This window comes from Sphaeramia orbicularis, chromosome 4, assembly GCF_902148855.1.
Source record: "Sphaeramia orbicularis chromosome 4, fSphaOr1.1, whole genome shotgun sequence".
Taxonomy (NCBI): domain Eukaryota; kingdom Metazoa; phylum Chordata; class Actinopteri; order Kurtiformes; family Apogonidae; genus Sphaeramia; species Sphaeramia orbicularis.
Genome location: NC_043960.1, coordinates 11,230,709 through 11,257,099, shown reverse-complemented (window position 1 = coordinate 11,257,099; position 26,391 = coordinate 11,230,709). Strand labels below are relative to the sequence as shown.

The window sequence follows — 26,391 nt, the reverse complement described above, 5'->3', positions numbered from 1 at the left end:
ACTGAACACCTTCAACACATATTACAACTCTTTTGGTGCTACATGGACCTATAAAAACAAGTACACCATGTTTTTATAGGTCCATTTTCCTCATGATTCCACTTACCTGAGTTGTTCTTTTTATTCACTTTTCCTCTTGTTTTTAATCCAAAAAGACCCCATTACTCCAACATGTATCCTCTGGACATTAATACAGCTATAGTGTCTTCTAGAAAACCACTCTCCTCAACCTTCTAAGTCCTCAACCTTGTCACAGGCCTCTGATTATATAACTTAATTGTCCCTGTGAAACAACTTTAAACCTCCTTGATCAAGTTCCACATAGCATTTTTAATAGTGATGTATTCACAGGTTTCCAGATAGACTATCATGGAGCTTTTTTCCATATGTGAAACAGCTTGTGTGAGAGTGTGATTATATAACAACTTCAAATAAATTGAAACTGTTTGAACAATGTCTTCATGTGCAACGTATAGAACCATCTGTTAAAAAACACCGATAACTTACTTTGCCGTTTTTGAAGACACACAACATACTTTTGGGATCTGCTAAAGGTCTGTTTCAGATTAAGGACAGTGATAAGACATTCCTTGAGGGTATTACTCTAGGACTGCACATACATAACGTGTTATATTAAAAGCTGGGTGGATAATATAAAAAAAATTAGACGTATGGTTTTTATAAGGATAGACAAATTTTCATACACGTTTCTGAGTCTCTGTTGAGCCCTGATGCACTGTATCTGTATCAGATCTGTTGAACTTCTGAACTTCTTGAGTGTAAGATGTGAATTTAGAATAGTTTTAGTGTTGACAGGTAGGTAAATATGTGTTCATGCATGTGTTGTTACTCAAAACATATTGCAGTGTAGATTTTTATGTTATTGTCACACCATGTGTTTTCATTGCACCTCATTGTGGTTCAAACCAGTGACATTTGAGCTGTTAAATATACAGTTAACGCTTATGTTTGTCTTTGACTGTCTGGCCTGAGTAGAGTACAAAAACAGTCCTGAACTTGTGTTCTCCATAAAACTCATATTAGACAAGGTCTTTACAGGATGTGCTCTTCACCGAGGCACATGTAAAATATTTAATCTTCTGTGTATTTGTGAATGCCTATGTAAGTTTTATATATGTATGTTTGTTCAGGGATCAGCTGGAAAGAAAGGAGCAAGGGGGCTGAGTGGAGCTCCGGGCCCTGAAGTGAGTATCATATCACATCAACATAGCACTTACTCTTCTATAACAGATATAAAAACCCACAACCCACCACCCCCCTCTCTGTGGATACTCTGTGTATAAATATACATTCTGTATATGTATTTTGTACATATATTCTGTATATATTGTAATTATCCCATTTACACTACTGTACATAACAGACATTCAGGTAGATGTGTACTATATAGCATTCATACCACACTTCCTGTATACACTGCATAATATGTAAAAAACGGTATTATATACTATTTTATTTTGTAACATATAATATTTAATCACAGCTTAAGCACTTCTGGTAAGACGCAAACTACATTTCAGTGCTTTGTACTTGTGACATGTGCTATGACAGTAAAGTTGAATCAAATCAATTCAAATCAAAAAGACACTTAGCAGTATAATAAAGAACACCTTTCAAAGTGACTACCTGCATGACAGTGAAGCAGCTTTGCATGAAAACATGGACGCTGATTTAAATTGTAGTTTTAACAGAAGCTTCATCTAATAGATATTTAACAGCAAATAGACAAATGATCTTATGTTGTATCTCTGTTTTACTACAGTCAGTGAACTTTGCATTTATGTGAATAGTTCAGGAAAATCAATATTGTGCATATGTCATGACTATGTTAGAGCTCACTTACATTAACATGTTATTTTGACTGTTGTGCATGTTTTCCAGGGGCCAACTGGTTTGCCTGGGCTTGTAGGAATGATAGGTTACCCCGCGCTGGACGGTCCCCCAGGATTGATTGGTCTACCAGGGCTACCAGGAAAACAAGGACGACAGGTAATCAAAGACTTTATTTATTGACCATTTCACAGTTTGTAATGACACGTGTGCCAAAGCCTTCTCTTCCACTTAAATTTATTTGTTATCAGACAGAAAAAAACACACTCCATTTCCTTCCTGTTTGTTTAATCAGATAAACCTAATGTTTTATGACGTTACACTCTTTCATTAGCTTTTATTCCTGCTCTATATTGAGAATACACACCCTATTTCAGGGGTGTCCAATCCTGGTCCTCGAGGGCCGGTATCCTGCATGTTTTAGATGTATCCCTCTTCCAACACACCTGATTCAAATGATAACCCTATCATCAACCTCTGCAGAAGCCTGTTAACGACCGTCAGGTGTGCTGGAAAAGGGAAATATCTAAAACATGCAGGACACCGGCCCTCGAGGACCAGGATTGGACACCCCTGCCCTATTTGATAGACAACTTGATGCTACCACCCAGAGTAGAGCTGGGCGATAAAACGATAATGATATATATTGCGATATAACTTTTCCTCAATAGAAATATGAGACATGCTCGATACAATTTTGATAGAATTCATTCGTCCATGTTTTGACAGATGTAGGAACAGCCAATCACAATTAAGTAGCACCACACTGAACCAATCACGCTAGAGTCACGTCAAGTTAGGTTGACACACACAGCACAGGTGTAAGAACCATCCGCAGCACACATAATAATGTTTGGGCTGCAGCGGGAGATAACGAGTGTTCCCTTTGGCGAAAATCTGACCGAGAACTCGGGTGACTGGGTTACTGAAACGTAAGGTGCAAACTGTTTTGGTTCTGGCGTACAACAAAGGCATAGAAGCCAGGAGTCACATGTTGTGTCACTTTTGGTTTACACCAGTTATGGCCTGCCCGCAGACCTATTTCAGGGGTACGCACGGATCAGTAGACGGGGGTGGGGGGTGTTGTGGTCCGTGCCTACCGCAATCCTAATACACGCAAACTGTATGGCCGTAAACTGAAAATGAAACTTAAGACGCTTATAAGACGGGGGTCAATAAATCTTTAGGCTGGGGGGATGAATAAAACAGAGGAATAATACATAAAATCTCTCTTTCTTTCTCTCTCTCTCTCTCTCTCTCTTTCTCTCTCTCTCTCTCTCTCTCTCTCTCTCTCTCTCTCTCTCTCTCCTCTCTCTCTCTCTCTCTCTCTCTCTCCTCTCTCTCTCTCTCTCTCTCTCTCTCTCTCTCTCTCTCTCTCTCTCTCTCTCTCTCTCCTTCTTATCTAACTTACGAGTAATGGAAGATTTAAGGTGGACAAAAATAGTGATTTGATTTCTATCTTGATACACGTTGATATTGTCTGATATGAAAAGAATTTTCATGATATGATTTTTTTCCCATATCACCCAGCCCTAACCCAAACTATATCTACTTCAGAGCAGGAAGTGTCAGAGTGCTACTAAATTTTATGCAGCTTTTCAGTTGATTCTGTTGAGCTTTTAGTCAATCATGTATGTGTAACATTAAAAGAGTCTGTCTTTCAATAGTTTTCCCTTACGGCAGTCACAACAGAAATGATTGAGCTCCTTAAACGATGACACATTTGATTTCTGTCAGTCAAAACACCGATAAGTGGGCTACAATAATAGTTACTGATCAAATCATGCAGACATATGGAAATTGGTGGAAAACGTCTGACACACATTTACAATCAGGAACCTGATTATATGCTATGTCTGAAAACATTCTTGCTCAGCGCCTTATGTAGGTCACAGAAGGAGTCAAACAATTTCCTTACATAACTGGACTTTTAATGGGACGTTAGTTTTACTCTAGTAAATACTAAATCTCTTTAGCAGACATGTAGTCTGAATTGGAAAGGTTTAATGATATGGCTTTTAAGGATGGCTTAGCCTGGTTGAATATAGTGTACACTGAGTAAAGCTGTGTGAATATTAGGTTACAGTTAAATGTACAACTTTAATGCAGTTAGTATTATCACCTAAAGACATGTTTCCACCAGTCTATAAAGGCAGACCATAGAAACCTAACCGCCCATTAAAACCTCATTCTGCCTTGTACCACGGTCCCCTTTTGCACAGGGTTTTTTATTTGGCTCCTGTCTTTCAGCTTCTGCCATTTGTAGCTTTAACAACAATGAGATTAATGCGGATATCGATTAATCATTGAATGGATTATTTGATTTAATTGGCCTTTTGTGGTCTGCTACACACTGGGAAGATTTCTAATCTTTCTTTAGCTTTGCCAAGATTTGGGAAGCTAAGTCATTTTACGTCTGGCTTTTATTTACATAATAATGTGTGAAACTCTAGCAAACTTGAATTATGTTTACAGCAGCTCTATTGCTCTTTTGTGGTATTGTTTCCAATGGTTGTTATTTTGTACTACAGCTTTAATGGGATAGCAGCGCTGTTTGGGTCAACAGACTGTTTTGATGCCTAGTGTTTTGAGTGTGTTTCTTTACGACTGAATGCACTTGAGCGTCTCAACAGTTTGGCAGGAAACTGGAAATGATTCCTCTTTCTTCTTCCATACTGGGAAGGATTCTGTAATGTGGTTTCCTTCTGTCCCCGTTGGCAGGCCACAGAGTAGTCCTCAAGCCCATGACCTTGTAAAGTTAGAGTTCCATAATGTTTTTCACTTAACGTCTTGTTTTTGTTTTCATCAGTATTTACACAGGGAAAAGAGTGTGTATAGTGTTGACAAAATGTGTTGTGACGCATGCCTAGTGGAACAGGAAATGCAATGCAGTACATCTAACGAAAAAAAAGTTGTTAGATTTGAGAGAGAAATGTCCATTTGTCAATTTTGATAGGTTGTTTACGGAAACAATCTTAACAACACGCTTAACGTCTACATCTTTTCAATCTCTTCGTTTGTAGACCCTAATAAAATCTTATCAGTGATGAAATTTATTCTCACTATAAAATTTTTGGTTCCGTTTCAGCTTTGTGTCACAATTTGCAAAGGAACTGCTCTGATATATCTAGAAAAGTCTGATAAACTGTGTGTGATGGTAAATATTAGGTTTAATTAAATCTCTCCGTGTTTTTTTTGAGCTGATAGACTCTAGATTTTTCTTGTGCAAAGTGTTTGAAGTTGCAACCTGGTTCCTGATCCAGTCTCCTCACTGTGTTTGAAGAACAAAGCCATATGTAAGGCGACGTCCTACTCAATCTGTTATTTTAATATCACATGCAACTCTCTGCTTTGCCACACTACTGATGGAGCAGGAAACCACTGTGGTCTGCGGTGCAAGAAAGTACCTCAGTGACAGGCACTCAGGTTTATGGGTACACTTAAGAAACACACTGTCAAGTCATATCATAACCAGGAGAGGCCAGCAAACTTCAGCACTGTGGTTTCCAGTTGTGACTGTACAACACATTAGAAAGGTATTTGGATCTGTTGAAATAAAGGCAGGAATTTTTCAAATGTACTTTTAATTTCACGTTGACTGAATGAATCTGAATGTGTACTCCACAGATGATTTAGTGTATACAGTACTGGTTTGCTTGCTGACTCATTAAATCAACACTGACTTTCAAGATTAATGAGTCTTTTGTCGGTTTCTGCTTTAGTTCAGTTCACAAATTTGAAGTAATGTGGCCAACTCGCTGCTTTCCTGATTTATCATTCTTTTGCTAATTAAGTGGAAGGAGGATGAAGACTGCCGGCTGGTATTAACATATCCTTCTGAGACCCAGCAATGCGTTTTGTCCTGTTTTTTTTTTTTTTTTTTTTACAAGAGTTTCACAGGATTATTTGCAAAAAACAAACAAACCAAAAAAAGAAAAAAAAAAACGCTGTTCACTGCAAAGGACATTCCATAAAACAAATAAATAAAGAATGTATCTGAAAAAACTGTTTCATTATGCTGTTTCCAATTAAGGTGATTAATTAATGAAAAAAAAAGGCAAAACTTTTACTTACTGGGTCTCAGGAGGATATAAAAAAAAAAATTGCTTTCACTAGATGTAGTTTTGGTTCATTATATAGAGTAAAATGAAATTATGGTTTCATATACTGAAATGTCTGACATGCATTCAGGGCCAGAGAGGTCAGCTTGGACAGGAGGGACCTGTGGGACGTCCAGGTCACAGAGGAGAAGTTGGACTTCCTGGACTACAAGGAGAAAGAGGACTTCCTGGTCAGAAGGTACAATGAACAACAAGCAATCTGCATTGATGCAACTGAATGCTCTTGTGTTTTGGAAAAAAAAATCAGGTGAGGAATGTTTTGTTGATGTTGTTGATTGCTTGTTGTTTCAGGGGGAGCCAGGTCTTCCAGGAGACAGGGGAGTCACAGGTCTTAAAGGCATGGAGGGGACTACAGGTGACCAGGGTAGGAAGGGTGACCCTGGACCCAAAGGACAACCAGTGAGTAATACACAGTTAAAACAAGTGGTTCTGATTCAACTTCAAAATAAGATGCAGAATTATTTTCATTACCTTATACCATTTATGCATCACTAATAATTTTAGTAGCGAGGTCGTTTTTGTGAATAATAGGTGTGAAAAAAACATTTTCTTCAACTGAAAAAATGAAACGAAAATTATAATAAGAGCAAGGCTTTCCAAAAAACCTCAAAAACAATCAAGACTGTATTGTGTATTTAGGACAATAACTAAGACAGAAATTACTAAAATAGTACCCTCAATTTTTCATGTTTCATTCATAAACCTAGCATTGTGTGTGGATTTATGTGACTTTTTTTGGCTATGCTAGTGTTATGCCAGCAGATGGCAAGCATGTCACACATGTTCCCAGACTATCACAGGAATCACAGCAAAAAAGTAGGAAGAAAGCATCAAGTTCCATTCGGGTTGACTTTATCTGTTAGTTAAGAGCAAGTGTATGTTAGTGATAGAGGATGAAATATGTGGAATATTTCTTAATACAAGGAATCTAAATGTGCATTTCAAAACCTATCGCAAAAAGGCTCATTGGTCTTACTTTGAAATGGTTAGGGAGAATGTCCATGCTACCTCCATGAAAACAGAGGCTGAACTATGGCTATGCAGCATGTGACCAGAGATACCCCCACCCTCAAAGGAAACTCCTATACAGTGCTTCTAACAGTGACCCAATAGCTGGCACGACACTGTTGTTGTCTTTAGTACTTCTGTCTTAAGTGGTGGTAAGTTTTTTTTTACCCAATAAGTCTTGCATGTGAAAAAAAGATAGTATTACACAAAACTAACACTACACTGAGCCAAATGAGCATTACACACAGTCACTGAAATTGAAAACAATCCTAATATATGTATATATGTATAATAATAACACTGTTATTACCTTAGTTGGTGCATTAGCTGTCACTGTATGCTACACACATTTCTTTAACAGTGTAAGCAGTGCAGTAGAAGTATACACCTGGCACTACAGACTGTTTATCACAACAATATTTTGTCTCTGAACACTAAGCTGATGCACTGGATGTTTTCTTTTGTAGCGAATGGTGTTATGAAACCTGTTGAATGTAGTCCTTCACATACAAAGTAGTGAACAGTGTTTGATTGTTGAGGCCATAATGGTGTGGGTTACACCACTGCTTATTTTAAATTGATTCCATCCCTCAGACTGTTTTTCTTGGTAAAAGAGGGGTTTATAGGCTTATATACATTATTTAAAACCTCTCTAAATTTAGCTTCAGGGACTAGTAGCCAATATGCGGTGGAGTAAAAATGTGTGTGACTGACACTTTTCCAGTTTGAATAGAGTAACAAATTATCTGGGCAAGACCAAGAATGGAAACATACCACCGAGAAAGGCCAAGTTATGTAAGATCCTCACACTCTAGAGACCAGGAAAAGAGGTGCTCTACTTTACTTATGTAACTCCTCAAAGAAGAAAAAAAAAAGAAACAACACTCAATCCCTCGCTCTCCCCTCAGTCGTCTGGTTATCGCCATTGATGCAGGTGAACCAGAGACCAGATTCTGGCCCTTGGGTCAGATCTCTTTACACTTTTCAATGAATAGAGTTTCTCGGCCAAAGTTGCTGGCTTGAAAGTAGAGCTGTCTGGAGGATGCGGATGACTGGCTGTACAAACATAGGGGCTGCCACCCTGGACGACAGACAGTACTCAGACGCTGAATTGGGAGCAGACACCTAACCCCGATCAGTGCTTGTCTAGGAGCGGACGTGAATGTGGGTTAGCAATACTTGAGTCCAGGCATCAAGCCTTGTGTGTACTCTAGTTCCACTGAAATGACAAGGAGATTTTGAAGTGTGAGGTTATTGTGTTTCTGTTATGTCTGAAACCTGCCTGTAGATTAAGAAGCATAAACCATATACTGTCGTGGAAAAAATTCTCAGACCACCCTTGTTTTCTTCAATTTCTTGTTCATTTTAATCCCTGGTACAACTAAAGGTACATTTGTTTGGACAAATATAATGATGACAACAAAAGTAGCTCACAAGAGTTTAATTTCAGAGCTGATATCTATCCTTTTCCCATGGTTTTCTTGATAATAACCAAAATCACTTCAGTTCTTACATCAATAGCGATGGTATTGCACTGCCAAAAACAGTGCTTTTAGGCATTCCGTGTTTTCTTTTCTGTCTGTTTTAGTCACATGATACACACTGGAGTTAGTACTTGATTGCGTAACCATTGTTTTTGATGACTTTTGATGGTCTAATAATTTTTTCCGTGATCTGTGCAATCTAAGTCTTGGCAACCAACCAGAACTTTTTTATATAAAGCCATATATTAGCCATTGTTAAGACAAGTATATAAATTATACATGTGAATTTCACACACATCAAAAAAAAAAAAAAATCAAGACCTGCAACTAGTCATTAACAAAGAAATGTCTACATAAATGCTAATGTTGGAATGTTGATGTGTAAGAGGGGACGGTCTTGTGTTGCTCAGATATGGCTATGTTTTCCGTTTACAGGGTGAATCTGGCGATCTAGGGATGGTGGGTTTACAGGGTTTCCCAGGACCGAAGGTAAGAACTATGAAAAAAATCAACAAACTTTATATGTAAAATTCTTTAGGTATAATTTCAGAAAAGGACACATTTTGCGCTGTCCCTTTGCATTAATCGATATTGATCCATAAGAGATGTTTTTCTACTTGAACAGGGGCCGAATGGTGATTTTGGATTGAAAGGCTTTGCTGGTCCTAAAGGGCCCATGGGTACTTTGGTAAGTTTAACAAAATAAAATCAGTGAGCCTTTTTTAAACAGACTACGGCAGAAATAAATTTTGTGAAATGCATATAAAGATATGTACCAAATAAGTGCAGTTATCCAAAATATCTTCAACCCTTGTGGGATATATGATGAAGTGTTGTTTCACATCAGCCATTACCAATCCTACTATTTCTTTTAGGGATTCACTGGACCTGTTGGCCCTGAAGGAATGATGGGCCCGATGGGGAAACCTGTAGGTGTCTGTGTGTGCGAGTGTGTGTTTATTAATATATTCAACTTTATGTCGATGAGTTACAGTCACACATACTGTATGTTTACAGATATGTTTTCAACTTTTTTTATAGGGGCCAAGAGGTCTGAAAGGAAGCAGTGGCGAAATGGTAAGAGCTGATTGGAATTCCTAATATAAATAAAAATACAGGCTGCCAAAGACATGTATAAGACTAAAAATTACAAAATCGTTTAGCAGAAAAAAATATGCTATTTTACATTTCTGCAAAAGCATGGATGCATACAGTTTAATGTAAATATTTCTGGGTTAGAAATGTATGCAATTTATGTAATGTTTAGATACATATACGACGACATTCTCATAATATTACGACTTCATTCTCATAAAATTATCACTCTTTTTGTATTTGACTTTATTCTCATAATACTATGGGTTTATTCTCGAAATATAATGACGTCATTCTCGTAGTGACAAGTGTTTTTGTTTTTCCTATGTGGCCCTAATACGCCGTTGTAATATAGATCTGTTCATTTGTCATTTTGTTTTGTTTTATTTCTGATATTTTTAGAAATAAAACAATAATGTTTATATAAAATGCTGTAAAGCTACTTTAGGCTAAGTTGACTGGCATCAATGGCTTGTCAACAAATCCGCGAGTATTACCAAGATACAGATTTTACGACAATTGTTACAGACAATACCATTCCTTGACTTTAGGGGGACCCCGCGAGCAAAAGTTTTATGGTGTTGCTTTAATGTAGCATTTAACAGTTCATGGTACATGATGCACAGTGGGCAGACTGTGAAAGTTGACGCTGCTTTTAAGTGGATCCTGTTATGTTAGTAATCCTTTCATAATAACCTCAGAATACATCAGACTGACACATACAGCTGTAACACACTCAGCATTTTCTAACAGAAAGTTCTTGTTAGACATAAGGACCCAGTCGTCTGAGCTAGAAAATGGTCCATTGTCATGCAATCCGTCACGCTGTTTTTACAATTCAGCGCTATGTGTTTCATGTTTCAAATCATTAGTCTGATGTTTAGCCATTTGTTAATGTTTACTTTGTCTATATCAGTACAGCCCTCTGGAAAAAAAAAAGTTGCCAACTCCTGGTTTCGGCACTGACAGCACTTGGCAAAGGTTAGGGAAAGATACAAAGAGTTTAATACAGAAAACGTCCACAGAGTTATGATAAAAAAAAATGACTCACAATGCATTTGGATGAATTTGAACTAAACCACAATCTTTTCCTGACCATGACCGAAGTGTTTTTATTGTCTAACCCTTAAGCCTTAGTGGTGTTGAGATGTGAGCTCCAGCTCTGGATTTTCTTCCATCCACTTGAAAAACCTCCTGACTGTTGAAGAAAGGCACAAACGTAGCAGATCTTTCAATGACAAATTGCAATGAGATTATACGTATCTGTGGTTTTACGGAAACATACAATGGCAACATTTTCTGCTGGCGTCTCGGTTACATTTTACAGCATGAATATTATGATATGGAGTCAGTGTATCTTGATTAAACTCTACTGTAGTGTCAAAATGGAGAAAGAGAAAGCATGGTTTTGCCAGTTATCACAGCACCACCTCCAACAGAATAGAATAGAATAGAAGCAGTGGATAATGAATGAAAAATGAATAGAATAGAATAGAATAGAATAGAATAGAAAAGACTTTATTTGCCATTTGCATAGATACATCGCAGTATAGGTACACTGGAATTCTTGTGCATTTCCCTGAGTCATGGAATCCAAAGAAAAAAGACAAAAGAACAAAAACATAAACAAAACATAAACACAACTAAAACATAAACACAGCTAAAACATATAAAAATTGTTATTGCACAGACAAACACAAATACACACTTGTAAAATAGAGTACTGATCAGAAAAAAGTAATGATAATAATAAAAGTACTGGAAGGTAAAAACAAGTTATTGCACATTTGAATTAAAGTATTGGGAGGTAGAGCAGTTTTAACTGAATGACATTGTAAAAAAAAAAAAAAAATTCCCAATATTGATGACGATGGCTGTATTCAGTGTTCCTGTGGGGTCTTAAAAAGTCTTAAAAGTCTTGAATTTACAAATGTGCATTTAATACCTTAAAAACGTCTTTAAAAGGTATTAAATTTGAAATGGTTGGTCTTACGTTATGTTGCCATAAATTTGTTTGCTGTATTTTGTTTAAATGTGTCTGTTAAATGTCCAAGCTGCCAAGAAAGTAACGTTAGTTGACTCAGTTCCAACCCGACAATTTATATTGAAATTGGGAACCAATTATGGCTACTTTGCAGCCCCCGGTGAGAAATGACTCGGAGCAGTGGGAATCAAGGCACTGGAGTAAATAAATACATTTTCCTAAATTCTAGGAGTCACAAATTTTTGCCTGTATGGCCGTGAAATGGGCATTAAATTTTGTTCTAAGTAGTCTTAAAAACGTCCTTAAAAGTCTTAAATTTAACTTGTAGAAACCTGTTGGAACCCTGTATATTTATAGATGCATTAACCTCAGTGGGGGTTCAGTAGTTCCTTTGTTTATGTGACTGTTCTGTGACAGTAGTTTGCTGTAGCTGAGTCACACTGAAAGTAGCTTTTACTCATTGTCTCCTGCAGCCCACTGTGGGGCCGCACAGGACTCTCAAACCCACTTGTGTAAACACTGTTAAGGAAATGCCTTGTCAAAATGTTAGCATGGCATGCCGCTGAGCAGTCGACTTTTTCACTTTTTTATCCCTGCTCCCAGTCAGTAATATCGGTCCTGTCTAAATCAGTCTGAAGTTTACACGAATACGCATGCTAACACAACATGAACACAGCAGGCCCTGATTGTTTTCTTTTTCAAGCAATAATGGTGGTAAATACATGCATATTCAGGCATATTATTTGGTGACCTTCATGAAACTCAACCAGCAGTGTGTAATAAAGTCAGAGCTCTTCAAATCCCATTCTCCTCACTGTGATTGTTTAAAGGTTTTCAGAGCAAAGAGGAGTCATGTTTTCAACCAGTTTAAGACTGATGTTTGTTTATCTCTTTCTTTCAGGGGCCTCAAGGGCCACAGGGCAGTCCAGGTCCCAGAGTAAGTCTCAGTCTCATTACATTTAAGTTGTCTTTAATGATAATCTGCTGAGACTAATGTTTTTTTTACACTGTGTGGACTGGAAAGATTTAACAACCCAACTGTTTCCAAATAACGAGGCTGCTATCCTTGGCTCATTGTAGACTATATTACATTTGTATGTCAGTATACGAGGGCTGTTCAATAAGTTCATGGCCTCACCCACAACAGAACAACACAGACTGATAATTTATATTTTATTTTTCAACATAATCTCCATTTACAGCAATGCACTTGGTCCATCGATGTTCAAGCATCACTATCCCATCACGAAAGAATGTAACATCCTGTATTATAACAACCAGTATTTCTGGGTGAGGCCATGAACTTATTGAACAGCCCTCGTATGATACTACACCAGTGGTTCTCAAACTTTTTTACAGTGGAGCAATCCTGAAATATACTTTTTTAGCCAAGTACCCCCAACTCTCGCTTCAGCATTTTTGATTGAAAAAAATTTGACAATTTGTTCCTGTGCCAAAAGTGTCTGTTTATACTTTCAAAACTTTGTAAACAAACAATATATATTTAACTGTAATCTATAAAAAAATAACACGTGACTAAAACAGACAGAAAAGAAAACATGGAATGCCTAAAAGCACTGTTTTTGGCAGTACAATGCCATAGCTATTGATGTAAGAACTGAAGTGATTTTGGTTATTTTCAAGAAAACATGGAAAATGGATAGATATCAGCTCTGAAATTAAACTTTTATGAGCTGCTTTTGTTATTATAATTTTATTTCTCCAAACAAATGTTCCTTTATAGTTGTAACAGGCATTAAAATGAAAAAGAAACTGAAAAAAACAAGGGCAGTCTAATAATCTTTTTCGCAACTGTATATGACAACCATAAAACTGCATCACCCAGAGTGCCACAGATGTCTTGTTTTGTGAATTGAGGGTGACATTACAGCTGCATCGTATTGACAACCTACAGCCAACCTAAGCTACATAGAAAATGGGTACTATTAACAGAATAAAATCAAGAAAAATACCATGTCACAAAATAGAGTTGTGTGGAATCAATACAATGCATTTCAATAACTACATAAATATCTATTCCACTAAAGATTTACATTTTCATACATACATCAGATCAGATTAGACACTATTTCTCTACACTTAAGCTCAATAGCACAGACAAGCCTAGAAATACATCAACATCAGGTAATAATTATTCTGTGTTTCTTTGTCTCGTCAGGGGCCCCCAGGTTCTCCAGGTCCATCAGTGAGTATTTCATTTTGCACATGTATTGCTAAGAACCTATGAAAGAAAAATATGTCTGTGTCCTGACGTTGTGGTGTGGTTTTGACTTGTGTCGTCTCTTTATCCTCTCCTCTTGGAATCCTTTATCCAAGCGTCAAAGACTTTTCTAACAATTAAGAAAACATATACTAGATCCAGGGCAAGACCTTTTTATTTGCTTATTTTCCAATATAACAGAATTTATACTGCTTCGGTGATAAAACACACAAAAAAATGTCCCTGTGTTGTTGTTAGGTAACAGTGTCAGTGGAGATTCTTGATAAGCCTTTTCTGACGGCGTAATATAAATGTCTTTCATAATGTCTGGATAGTGTAGCTTTTACTGTTCGAACAATTCTAATAAGTCAGAAAAACAACCAGATCAGATGCCACATTATGTGATAACTGTAGTGTTTGTGCTGAAAGGAATGTGTTATTCTTCCCCCTATCGATGTCAGGAATGTGGTGGTTTATTGATGCAACTTACTTCAGTGCTTTTCTGTTCTGTCATACAGTTTTCTTTATAAACTGGAGGCGTATTTATCTTGTTTTCTATCACCACCGAACAAGTGCATAGATTAAAATATTTCAGGCTAATAGTGAGCAAAACACCGGATCTTTTACATGTGCATTAAACTGAATATGTTGGTTTTTAATCCATAGAGGCATATCTATGATGACTCTGCAGTCTACGATGTGTTTGACTCTAAGGCCGCCCTCAGGACAGAGGTAAAGCACTTCATACATCCAGTCAACAAAGACGTGCAAATGTGATGAATAGTCATTAGTTTTACAGAAATACAGTTAAAAGAGTGATATTTTGCTTTTTAAAATGGAATTATGCATTTTAAAACATTTCCCTGTGGTCTACATAAACTATAAATGCTATGCTTCATTAATTCAACTCCATAGGTCCATCTTCAACCCTATTTCTGAGTAATGACACCAGAAAGGTAGTTTTGAGCGCTGGCCCTTTAAGTGCACATGACCCACATCATGCCCCACCCCCTCCAGGTTGTTGGTTGTGGTGCTCTGTCCCGTTCTGTCCCGTTCAACGGAACATTTTAGGTAATCGGCTTGAAGTTTGGACATATTTTCAGTATGGACTACAACCACTGCTGCCGACAAACAATTATGGCATACTCTGAGAAATATTCGTCCGAAGTATTGACCTAGTTATAGATGTAACAAATTAACCTTAACCATTAACCTTACCATTAACGCCGAACGTATCATATTTGATACATGAGTTTTGAAGCCCTCTACATGATCAATGTGATATTTTTTTTCTTGATAAACCTGATGTATACAATTAGATACATGCAATACACGGATAATCCACCAGGGGGGAGGAATTCATTCACCAGAGGCCTTTCCAGTGACACTGCAAGACTGTCATTAATGAGGAAGGAGGCAGAACTTTACCAATTTTGAAAAGGAATTACCAATTTGTTAGAAATGTTTGTGATATATTATGTTTTGTTTGTTTAAAAATAGTATTTGAGCATTGAGCATCAAATATGATACAGAATTGAAAAGCATACATGGAAATTGATATTTGAGGAAAAAAAAAAAAGGTTTTTTGGGTTGTTCAGAAGGACCAAGAAAGGCTCCATTTTCAAAGAACTGGAATTTTCTGTCAATGATTCAATGGTTCAGGCTTTACAGGGTTAAGCAGGAATTGAAATGGGTTGTAGAAATCCACTCGGTTTTCACCAAAATTAATATAAAGATAGCTTTGCAGCACCTGGAGGGTTAAAATTCAAACTTTTTGAACTTTAAGGGTCCCCAAATACACACATTAATGTACCAAAGACTAATAAAAGTGGGTTTAGCAAAATATGACCCCTTTAAGTAGAAGATGGAGAGACTGAAGTTAATGATATTCCCCTGGTATGTTTTGCAGCTGTTGAACTCCACATACTGTATAATGTTGTAGTTTAACTGTGGTGTCTTTCTAATGCTGCTTCCCCAGACCTTCCAGAACACCGAGATGAGTCTACGGGACCAGAACGTGGAGATCCTTAAGACTCTGCATTATCTGACCAGCGTGATCGAGAGCATCAAAAAGCCTCTTGGCACCAAAGAAAACCCGGCCCGAGTCTGTAAAGACCTTCTGGACTGTCATCACAAACTTCAAGACGGTGAGAGTCTGACCAGACCCAACAGATTCTGAATATGATGAGAGGATTTTACAAAAGGAATTCTTTAGTACGCAACTTCTACCCTGTTACTCCAGAATTCTGCAGCCAGACCACGATCAAGGTCGGGAACACATCATCTCTCTGGTCCTGGCTGAATTAGACCAGCTCTCCTTCCACAGCAGAGTTCTAAGATTGTATTCATTACTTTTAAATCCCTACATTTGAGAACTCCTAACCCCTTATTCTCCTCTGAAACCCCCTCATATCAACTCATCAAACATTGTGTGAAGTTCCATAGTGCAGAATGAAAACAAAAGAGGGTCATGCACTCACTTTTCTTCAACAACAAAGTCCTCCACGGTATCAGATCAGTTGAATTAGCGCCTCATTTTAGAGTTTAAAAACACCTATACAGAGAAGTATTCTATCATGTCTGTTAAAATGCTTTTAAATCTCTTCTATCGTTTCCCTTGACTTTTTTCTTACTGTCTTCGCCTCATTGTTGTATATTATCTTATTCTGTGATGCAGTTTGTAATTCTACTACAGGCGCCGCATGTTTCCATATGATGTGAATAACTTATTAACTGTCCTGCTGTCTCTTCCAGGTTGGTTTTGGATCGATCCAAACCTGGGCTGTACTTCAGATGCTTTCAAGGTCTTCTGCAACTTCACTGCAGGGGGGCAGACCTGTTTACATCCCCTGGCCTCGAATAAGGTGCGTGTACTGAGCACGCAATGCACTCTACAAGATTAACAGGGATTTCTGCAGGTCAAACGTAAATGTTAGGGCATTAAAGTGTCAAAAATGATTTTCATAGATCATAAAAATGGATTGAATTAAAGCACTAGTAGAAGCCTGTTGAAAACAATGAATTTTGGATTTGAAACAGAGGTGTCAAAGTCATTTTAGTTCAGGGGCCACAAACAGCCCAATGTGATCTCAATCCAACCGGACCAGTAAAATAATAATGAGAGTGCCAAATTTTTCTCTTTGTTTTAGTGTGGAAAAAGTCAAATAAAGTTATGAAAATTTTAACATTTAAAAACTATTATTTAAAAAATGTGAATTACATGAAGAAATGTAAGAAAGGTAAGCACAATTTTAACAAGATTATGCCTCAACTTATAATTTATTCATGTGCGTCACAGATCATGTAGATCTATAAATGCATAAAACATTTAGTAACAGGCATAATATTGTTAAAATTTTGGAGTTTGGAACTAAAATGAGTTTGACACGGTTTACTGTTCATATGTTCAGTGTATTTTTTTTTTTTATGAATTTATTTTTTATTGACGTTCAGTATCAGACATTCATATTCAGTACATCACATGTGCATATAGCATACATTTGTTGTCTGCTCCAAATGCAAGAATAATATTTTTGTTTTATGTCAAATAACCAAATAAAAGAAAGAGAAAAAAAAACTACGAACAAGTAGGGAGTGATCTGTTCCATTCAGCACAATCACTAATTTGTGAAAATAAAATCAGTCCTATAGGATGTTCAGTGTAATTTTTGCACTTGGCAAATTCATCCCATGGGCTGGATTGGAACCTTAGATAGGCTGGTTTTGACACCCCTGCTATAAAGGCATTAGAGTTATACGGCTGTAAAATGTAGGCGTATCATCTTGTTTTCATATTGGGAACGTCACCAAATTCTGGCCCAAGACAACAAGATCTGAAATGCAAAAGACCTTTAAGAGTCTTATTCTACTGTGAGAAACCCTGATCAAAAATATCCACTAAAACATGAGCTATATAAATATTTCCTGTTGATAAAATGATGATGATGATGATGGTTGGATCATACTGATGCTTCTCTCTACAGATGGTGTTTGGTGTAGGGCAGGTCCAAATGAAGTTTCTCCATCTACTGAGCACTGAAGCCAGCCACAGCATCACACTGCGCTGCCTGAACGATCGTCCATACGGCTTCAGCTCCACTGGCCCCGCACCCAAACAGAACATCAGGCTTCGGTTTCGTGGCTGGAACAAGCAGATGTTTGAGAAGAACACACTACTTGAACCACAAGTGCTGCAAGACGAGTGCAAGGTAATGAACTGGACACATCTGTAATACATCCCAGTGTTTGAACAGGCTCTCAGACGACAAACCGAGCACGGATATGAATCATTTGACTGATTTTTGTGTCTTGTTTTTCTCCCACCTCTGTCTCCTTTCAGATCCAAGATGGCAGCTGGCATCAGTCGCGTTTCCTCTTCCGTACTCAGGACAGTCGTCAGCTTCCAATTGTAGACTTACAGGAATTCCCCACACCACAACCCAACAGCCAGCGACATTTAGAAACCGGTCCAGTTTGCTTCCTGTGACACTAATATCACTGCTCCCTGACCGATTACATAAACCGCTACGTGGCTGCCTACCAAAGAGACATCTGAACACCGAGCTGGAGTGAGTGTTTATGGGAGTTTGCCATGTTGGTTGGATAAATGTAACAGAGCTTTAAGTGAGAAACAAACGTCCGATGTCCAACCGAAGGCGGACCGTCATGCAGGAACTCCATCTGTTGGGAACACTCAGGCCAAGTCGGCCAAAGGAGAACCGTGTATACCAATATTTATCTGATAAATATGTAAAAACATGTTTGATTAATTGTCTGTCAAACGGTGCTTAGGTTGACTGTTTATGGACCCACACTAGTCCTTGATGGCAGGGCCGGGCCTCAACACAGCAGCCTACCAAAACCTGAAGGAGCGTACCAGGCCTCTCAATAGGAGCACTGTCTAACTAAAGGTTTATATGAGTGCAATAGCATGTGGATAATAATTTGTGAGTGATTTAAATATTTCATTTTCCAATTAAAGGCTATATTTTACAGTGTTTTCATGAGATTTTTGCCTTCGGTCCTGCCCAGTCGGACCGGTTCATCTTGACAGATGGTGCTCTACCTCTACCTGCTCATTTGCTTTCTAGAGTAGTTGCTAATGTCAGATTAGTCTTTGTGTTGTATGTACCGGTTACATTGAGATTTGTTATGTTGTATAAGTACTTATGTTGATTTGGTCATTTCTAATTTATGAACCATTTTTTGATACATTTCATGTTTTTGTAGCTTTTCTTTCTATGTGGTAGGTTCTTCAGGGGAAACCTATCATTGGTGCTGCAAAAAAAGAATGAGTCATCAGTGATTTTTACATTTCCTGTGTATATATTGATAGCATACTGTATGTTATTTATATCCGATTTGTTGTTTTTTTGCTCACATTACTGTACCACAGTAAGTTATACTCTCAGAGAACTATTTGGTCAACCACAACTCAGTCTAAAGAGTATTTATGCTTCGAGGGTGCGTTTGTGTGTTCACATCTGTGACTTTGTTTTATCATACTGGTATTTTACTTCATTCTGTGGTGGTTAATAAACTGGCAGCTACAGTAGGCCAGAGTCAGAATCCTTCTAAACGGTCATCATATTCTTAAATTATATTACTTTGAACAAAGTGTAATTATATGAATTCTGTGGAGGATAAAGTTGGAAGCAAATGTGTAAATAATAAATGTCGACAAACAAATAAATGGAGCATTTATCCACAAATTGTCAGTACTTTTTTAACACACACGAGGAGGTCGCCTCAACATGACGTCCTAGTCTCGTCCAGTTAGATTGTTTCCTGAAGGTATTTCTTTTACCGTCACTGTACTGCATTTATTCTAATTGCATTAATTCTTTTGCAACAGATCTATTGCATATATGGATTTTTGTGATCTATGTAGTAGTATTGCAATAGAAACCTAGCTGTTTAGTTTTCAAGTTAAAAAAAAAAAAAAAATCAACCAAATGAGTGGAGTTTTTTGTGTATTTTTTCTATTAAACAACCTGAAAATTACTACGAGAAGGTGACAGGATACTCCTGTCATATTGGCTGGAAATTCTTAGCAAGTGGCTCTGTGGCACAATGGATAGCACACTGGGCTTTTAATTGAGCACTAAAGGGGTGATTGAAAGGTTGTGGGTCCGAGTCCCACCGGAGTCGCATTTTCAGGAACGCGGGATATGTGTTTGAGAAAGACGTGTTCAGTCTGTGAAAGTGATTCTGCATCCAGAGAGAAAGATTTCAGAGATGACCGAGATCCTCACACACTAACCTGTCAAGCATGAATATGAGAGAATGCTTTAAAAGTACATGTATAAACAGAAGGAAATATCTGGAAAATTGACACCATGTTTTTTTTTTCTCCTGCAAAAAGACCTTAATACACCTGAAATCTATATAATTCAAAGGTTTATAGAAATATACAAATAAAGCTAGTTAAATATATGTATAAAAACAATATTTACATGATCAAATCAGCTTAAAGTGGTTTTTACAAAAGTTAAATTGAGATACTTATGCTACGATAACTTGGTTAAATCTTTTTTAGATCAGTACTATAAAATGAAAACGTCATGTATTTTATGTATGTGTTCTTTTAGTTATTTTAGATTAGTTGGTATTGGTGATTTCAGTTGAATTTTGCACCTATTTTGCAATTTTACATAACATTTCAATGACTGTCTTATGCCATGTACAGACTAATTAGAATACTTCACAAAACATGTTCTTATTTACAGTGTTAAGGACTTCAATCCACTGAAAACAGCAGTTTTTTGTTTTTTTGTGTTGCAGAAACTGAGAACTAAAAACCAAAAGAGACATTCTTTTTAAAATTATATTTATATATATATATATATATATATATATATATATATATATATATATATATAAAAACCTGTTAAAGTACATGTAACTAATTTTATTAACCCTTTCATGCATGAATTATCAGAACCTTAATCAATATTTTTTTCCTGAGTGTTTTTATTCCTCTTTAGGCATAAAAAATTAACAATGAGATTGATTTTTTTTTTTTAATGAACCTATTTTTCATGAAGTTACAAAAATGTCTGCTCAGCTGAACACCATGCATTTAATTTTTGAAGCAAAGACACATGTATTTACTGACATACTGTGTGAAAATTATGAAATAAAAACATTTTTAACCTCCTGAGACCCAGCAATGCATTTTTGTCCTCTGTAGGGGACAAAAGTTTGACAGTTTTACTTAAAAAAATGCTGTCCATTGCAAAGGACATTCCATAAACTAAATAAATAAATAAATAAAAATAATGTTAAAAAATGTATCTGAAAAAAAAAAAAAAAAATGTTGCATTATAGAGTTTCCAATCAAGACAATTGTTTAATGGAACAAAGCTAAAATTTTCATTTTCCTGGGTCTCAGGAGGTTAATGCTGCTAAATCTGATGTTTTCTCACATTTCAACGTACTATAATACTAGTTATTACTCACTCAGATAATATGCAAAAAAAAGAAAAAAAAAAAATTTGTTAAGAAAAAAACAAACTGTTAATTGCAGTCTAATGACCCTAACCTTAACCCTAACCCTAAACCCATGAATATACAAAAAGGACAGCTGTAGAATAACTGTCCACTGGAGTGACCGCTATGCATGAAAGGGTTAAAATGAGCGAGTGGTCACATTTTTACTACTGGGGGGGGGGCTTAATATCAAATACCACATTAGTCCTGATTTTCTGATGCTACAAGATGTTCTAAGCACTCCTGCGTAATTTTTTTTGAAATTTTCTTCTAAAAACCCTCACCTACCCCGAAAATTACTTTTTTAACTCTGAAAATTGGAACTTTCACAGCTTCTCCTCTCTTTTGTCCAGTGCAATGTATAAATATGTTCATGATGGGCCATTTAATGATCTTGTAAGTGCCATACTGTATCGTAAGAGTACTTTGTACTATGAAAAGTCCAATGTCAAGGTCATGTTGAAGGTTAAAGGTCACCAGAATGCCTAGTTTTTTCAAAAACTCATACCATTCCGACATTTTATCAAATCTGTCCTCAGTTCTGTTCCCTCTGGTTTCCTGGTGGGATCCCCCAAGGCCTTTGGCCCTTTAAAGACACATTAGAGACTAAACATTGTAGCATGTACATTCCATTTGAATTTGCCGCCATTAGTGTGGCAAGAAACACTAGCACACATTTAGGAGGGAATCACTAACGCTTCATTCATTCATTTTCTGAACCCGCTTTATCCTCACTAGGGGTCACTGGAGCCTATCCCAGCTACTTACGGGTGAAGGCGGTGTTCATCCTGGACATGTGACCAGTTCATCACAGGGCTGAACATATAGAGACAAAAAAAAAAAAAAAAAAAAAATCACTGTCACAGGTGATTTAGATTAACCAATTAACCTATCAGTGCATGTGTTTGGATGGTGGGAGGAGCCAGAGTACCCAGAGAGAACATGCAAACTCCACACAGAGAGGTCCCACCCCCATGGACTGGTGTTGGAATCGAACCCAAGACCTTCTGTTTGTGAGGCACCAGTTCTAACCACTGCACCACCGTGTCGCCCACAGCAGGACATAGACATGTAAATGTGAAAGTCATGTGAAACTACCGTTTGTTATGTTTGACATGTCTATATGGGTAATACATTGAGTAAATATTTGTGTTGAATGTGTCTTATTGAATGGAAGTTTGTGGTCAGTAGATGTGTTCTGAGGAGAGAACCTGAGCCCAACATTTGGAGGAACCCATATTAACAGCTTAATTCCATGAAATATGCATTTTGGACCATTTGGGTGACCTCTGACCTATAATTTGACCCTGACACTATACCTTTTGCAGTGCAAAGCACTCTTGAGACATGACATGTCTCACAAAAAAACATTTAAGGGCCCAGGATGAGCAGATTGCTACATTGTACTTTATCAAAAGTGAAGAAGGTTTGAAAGTTGACAAAAAACCCACGTTTTCAGGGTTGAAAAAGTAATTTTTGGGCTGGGAGGGGTTTTTGGATGAAAATTTAAAAAAAAAATTACACAGGAGTGCTTAGAACATCTTGTTGCATCAGAAAATCAGGGCTAAAGTCGAATCTGAGAATTTTCCTGAAATAAGCCCCCCCCATTACTACATGGGTTTACTCCATTAGTATTATGATAAGAATCTAAACTGATGCTTTGTAAAGTTGTTGATATTTTATGGGAGTGTCACTTTTTTTTTTGTTTGTGTTTTCGTGGTTTAGGGATTAAAATTGCAGATTTGCATTCACTTGCTGTCATTGTACAGCCACATATCATTGTAGTTCAGACCCTCCAACACCAGGGGGCGCCGCTGATTGGACTCTAAACCGGAAGTTGACTCCACGTGTTGACGCCGGCGGAATACGGTTTGTTTTGATGCTGAAAGCTGCAACGAGTGTCTGACAAACCCCGAATGTGTGGTGCTTTGAAGTTTTATCACCTTTAATAGACAAAATGTTAACTGTGGAGAGCCAAGAGGAAAGTAACGGACAAGAAAATGAGCGGAAAGGATCTAAAAGGAAGATTTCTCTGTCCAAGTAAGATGGTTAATTTTTAGTCGAAATGCTAAAGAAGCTAAATGTTTGAGGGGCACGCTATTTGGATATTAATTGATTTGTGTTTATGTGTTAAAATATGTTTTAAATTCTTGTAGTAGCAGTACTCTAAGCAGAATTGTCAGTTATGTGTAGATAAAGTTAGCTTTGTATAGCTTTATATTTGCTAACTTTACATAGGAAGCTAAAAGTCTATTTAAACTAAGTGTACGACATTTATTTACACACACACACACACACACACACACACACACACACACACTTTTACTGTAGCATCTCAACACCAAATATGTTGTACTTTTCAACCCAATGCATTTATTGAGAGCTTTAGTTACTTTTCAGATGACAAGTTCCCATTCCCATACTGATCAGAAACCACTTGTCTCTATATGAATTCATTGTGAAGGATTGAGATACATTTACCAGATAAATCAAAATCATCAGGTTTATTTAGTGCAGCATTTTTTAGAGTATAGTCAGAGAGGAGTATGGGCTTTGAAACAGCAAAACAGCAATGAACACAGTCAGGGTTATAAGGTCACTTCCAATTGCACATCAAGAGAACATAGTGAGTGAAATAAATAACAGACAATACATAACAAGAAGTACACACTATGGTAAGATCCAGACAGAAAGAGAGGCAAGGAAAAAAGTTTTCCTTAATGGGTTGAGAAAATGTTGCTTTTTCAAACTTAATTTACTCTTAAAAACAAAAAAAAAGTCCTCTTTTTCTGAACTAATCCATATTTGACTTTTTTAGAGATGCATAAACACCAATGCTACAAACATCTGATGATCTTACTGAATATGATGCATTTGTAGATTAAACTACCAGTCGTTTATAAAGTAGTAAAATAAAGCCAACCTTAAGCATTTAGAGCAGTAAACCATCAGTAACATGTATCCAAAAACATCATATATGATAAAACAATCTCATGTGGTCATACTCAGAGTACATTTTGCTGATAATACAGAGATACTTGTGTAAGGATTTGTAGAACTGCTATGCTGACTGTACAACTTTTACCTGATGTGGGGTGTTTTCACAGTGTAGAATTATTTTTACTGCTACCTGAACCCCCAAATTCTTGTCGATATCCACAAAATGAATGTAATAGTCAATACAATGTTATCATGTACTTTAACATATGCACATTGATGTCATCATGTCAAACATTTACAGTGACATCGCAGCTGTTATTTCATGTCTTATTACTTACTGATTACATATCTTATTAACCTTTTTTCTTAGTGTTAGTTGTAAGCATAATATTTTCTGTTTTTTCATACATTTAGATCCTGCATAAGCGGGTTGTTAACAACACTTTTGTTCATGATGTAAAATATTCCGTAGTATATGTGTAAAACTGTTGATATTTTTTTCTGTGCTGCAGCTGTGGAGTGTGTGGATCAGAGGAGGCCAAGTACAGATGTCCGGGGTGTCTCAAATATTCTTGCAGGTGAGATTCCTGTTTGTAATGGATGCCTTGAATGGAAAATTCTAGGGTGATACCAACATATTCCAGTGTTTTTACATGTTGGCTGATACACGATGCCAGGATTGATGTTACTTTCTGTTTCTTTATTTCACAAATCTAAAGGTAGAACATCCAAACTGGCAATATGACAGTGCAAAAATGACTCCAGACTGGTCCATATGCTCAGACAAACCATAGTTAGTGTTGTTCAACCTGTGGACACCATGGATAATATTGGACATAGCAGACGCAGAGGCTTTCATTTGTCATTAAAGTGAAACAATAACAAGTTCAGTTCTAAATATAAGTGTTGGTTGTGGTTCTGGAAGTGTATTATTAAATGATGTGGATTTGTCCATAACACCAGTCTGGTCCATTTCCCAAAGGTATCTGTGCTGACCTCGATCTACTGTAGGTCAGACACTGATTTATTCACCTGGATTTGATGTTTCAGGTGCAGCTTCATTACACTACACAATAGCAGACATGAGCAAAATGGGATGTGATGCCATTGTTTGCCAATCTGTACATTGTCTATGTCCACATGGATACACACAAACCATAGTCTTCACCCAACATGAAATCTCTGATTTTGCAATCTAAAATGCTGTGTGGAAAATAGAGCTGCACGATTGATCAATTTTAAAGTGAAATTGGATTATTTAATTAGGACGATGTTTAACCCTTTCATGCATGAATTATGAGATTTTTTTCTGACTATTTTTATTCCTCCTTAGGCATGAAAAAAAAATTGATTGAAATTTTTTTATGAACCTATTTTTCATGAAGTTACAAAAATGTCCACTCAGCTGGACACCATGTGTTTCATTTTTGAAGCGACATACTGTGTGAAAACTATGAAATAAAAACATTTTTAATTCTGCTAGTCTGATATTTACTCAAATTTTAACATACTATAATACTAGCTATTACACACTCAGATAATATGCAAAAAAAAACATGTTTTTGTTTTTTTTTTTTAAATTGTTAATTACAGTCTAATGGCTGAAAGTAGCAAGAGCTAGTCGGTTGTGTGGAACTGGTATGGCTTTGAGTGTTTCCAATGAAGACCAAACCATTCCTCGCTGCGAACTCAGCCTCAAGGCGGTATCAGTCAAAGACAGCAGCACAACCAGCTTATTTCAGTTCCTCATACATCATCACACTCCAGAGTGGGAGCAGTCAGTGTGTTGCATTGCAGGCTGCACATGAAAACGACACGCCGACTTCTGTTGTCTTTTGTAGCTTTACCCAAAAAACTAAATCGAGTTTTTAGACGAAAAAAATCGTGCAGCCCTAGTGGAAAAGTAGCTCAAACATAGAGAAAAGCATAAGTTTTACAAAATCTGTTTGTAATTGTTAGTTGAAATACACATGAGAAACATTAAAGAAAATACAAGACTAATGCAAATGTTTTAGGTGACAGTGCCAATAAATCTAACCCAACATCCCAAAGAAAAATCTGTATCATGATAATAATTCTCATTATTGTTTTATCATCCAGCCCTAGATATAAATAGGCTATTCAAAGTGATTATCTGCAAATAGGTCAATAAAAATGAATAATATGTTACATTTCTGAAACTGGACCCCCCAACAT

General features: G+C 36.9%; 2 protein-coding genes across 2 annotated transcripts in view; both read left to right on the top strand.

Annotated features, from left to right (window-relative positions):
• Positions 1 to 19,491, top strand: part of col24a1 (collagen type XXIV alpha 1 chain) — an 87,227-nt gene extending 67,736 nt beyond the window's left edge. The window contains exons 46-60 of the mRNA XM_030131762.1: positions 1,152 to 1,205; positions 1,903 to 2,010; positions 6,043 to 6,150; positions 6,264 to 6,371; positions 8,900 to 8,953; positions 9,090 to 9,152; positions 9,340 to 9,393; positions 9,506 to 9,541; positions 12,445 to 12,480; positions 13,723 to 13,749; positions 14,431 to 14,496; positions 15,743 to 15,911; positions 16,519 to 16,628; positions 17,748 to 17,972; positions 18,104 to 19,491. Coding sequence (XP_029987622.1) covers positions 1,152 to 1,205; positions 1,903 to 2,010; positions 6,043 to 6,150; positions 6,264 to 6,371; positions 8,900 to 8,953; positions 9,090 to 9,152; positions 9,340 to 9,393; positions 9,506 to 9,541; positions 12,445 to 12,480; positions 13,723 to 13,749; positions 14,431 to 14,496; positions 15,743 to 15,911; positions 16,519 to 16,628; positions 17,748 to 17,972; positions 18,104 to 18,250 — 1,365 coding nt within the window. The 3' untranslated portion in view covers positions 18,251 to 19,491. The remainder of the gene's footprint in view (positions 1 to 1,151; positions 1,206 to 1,902; positions 2,011 to 6,042; positions 6,151 to 6,263; positions 6,372 to 8,899; positions 8,954 to 9,089; positions 9,153 to 9,339; positions 9,394 to 9,505; positions 9,542 to 12,444; positions 12,481 to 13,722; positions 13,750 to 14,430; positions 14,497 to 15,742; positions 15,912 to 16,518; positions 16,629 to 17,747; positions 17,973 to 18,103) is intronic.
• Positions 19,492 to 23,118: 3,627 nt separating this feature from the next.
• The window catches only part of znhit6 (zinc finger HIT-type containing 6), a 60,873-nt gene continuing 57,600 nt past the window's right edge, over positions 23,119 to 26,391 (top strand). The window contains exons 1-2 of the mRNA XM_030131774.1: positions 23,119 to 23,295; positions 24,708 to 24,773. Coding sequence (XP_029987634.1) covers positions 23,213 to 23,295; positions 24,708 to 24,773 — 149 coding nt within the window. The 5' untranslated portion in view covers positions 23,119 to 23,212. The remainder of the gene's footprint in view (positions 23,296 to 24,707; positions 24,774 to 26,391) is intronic.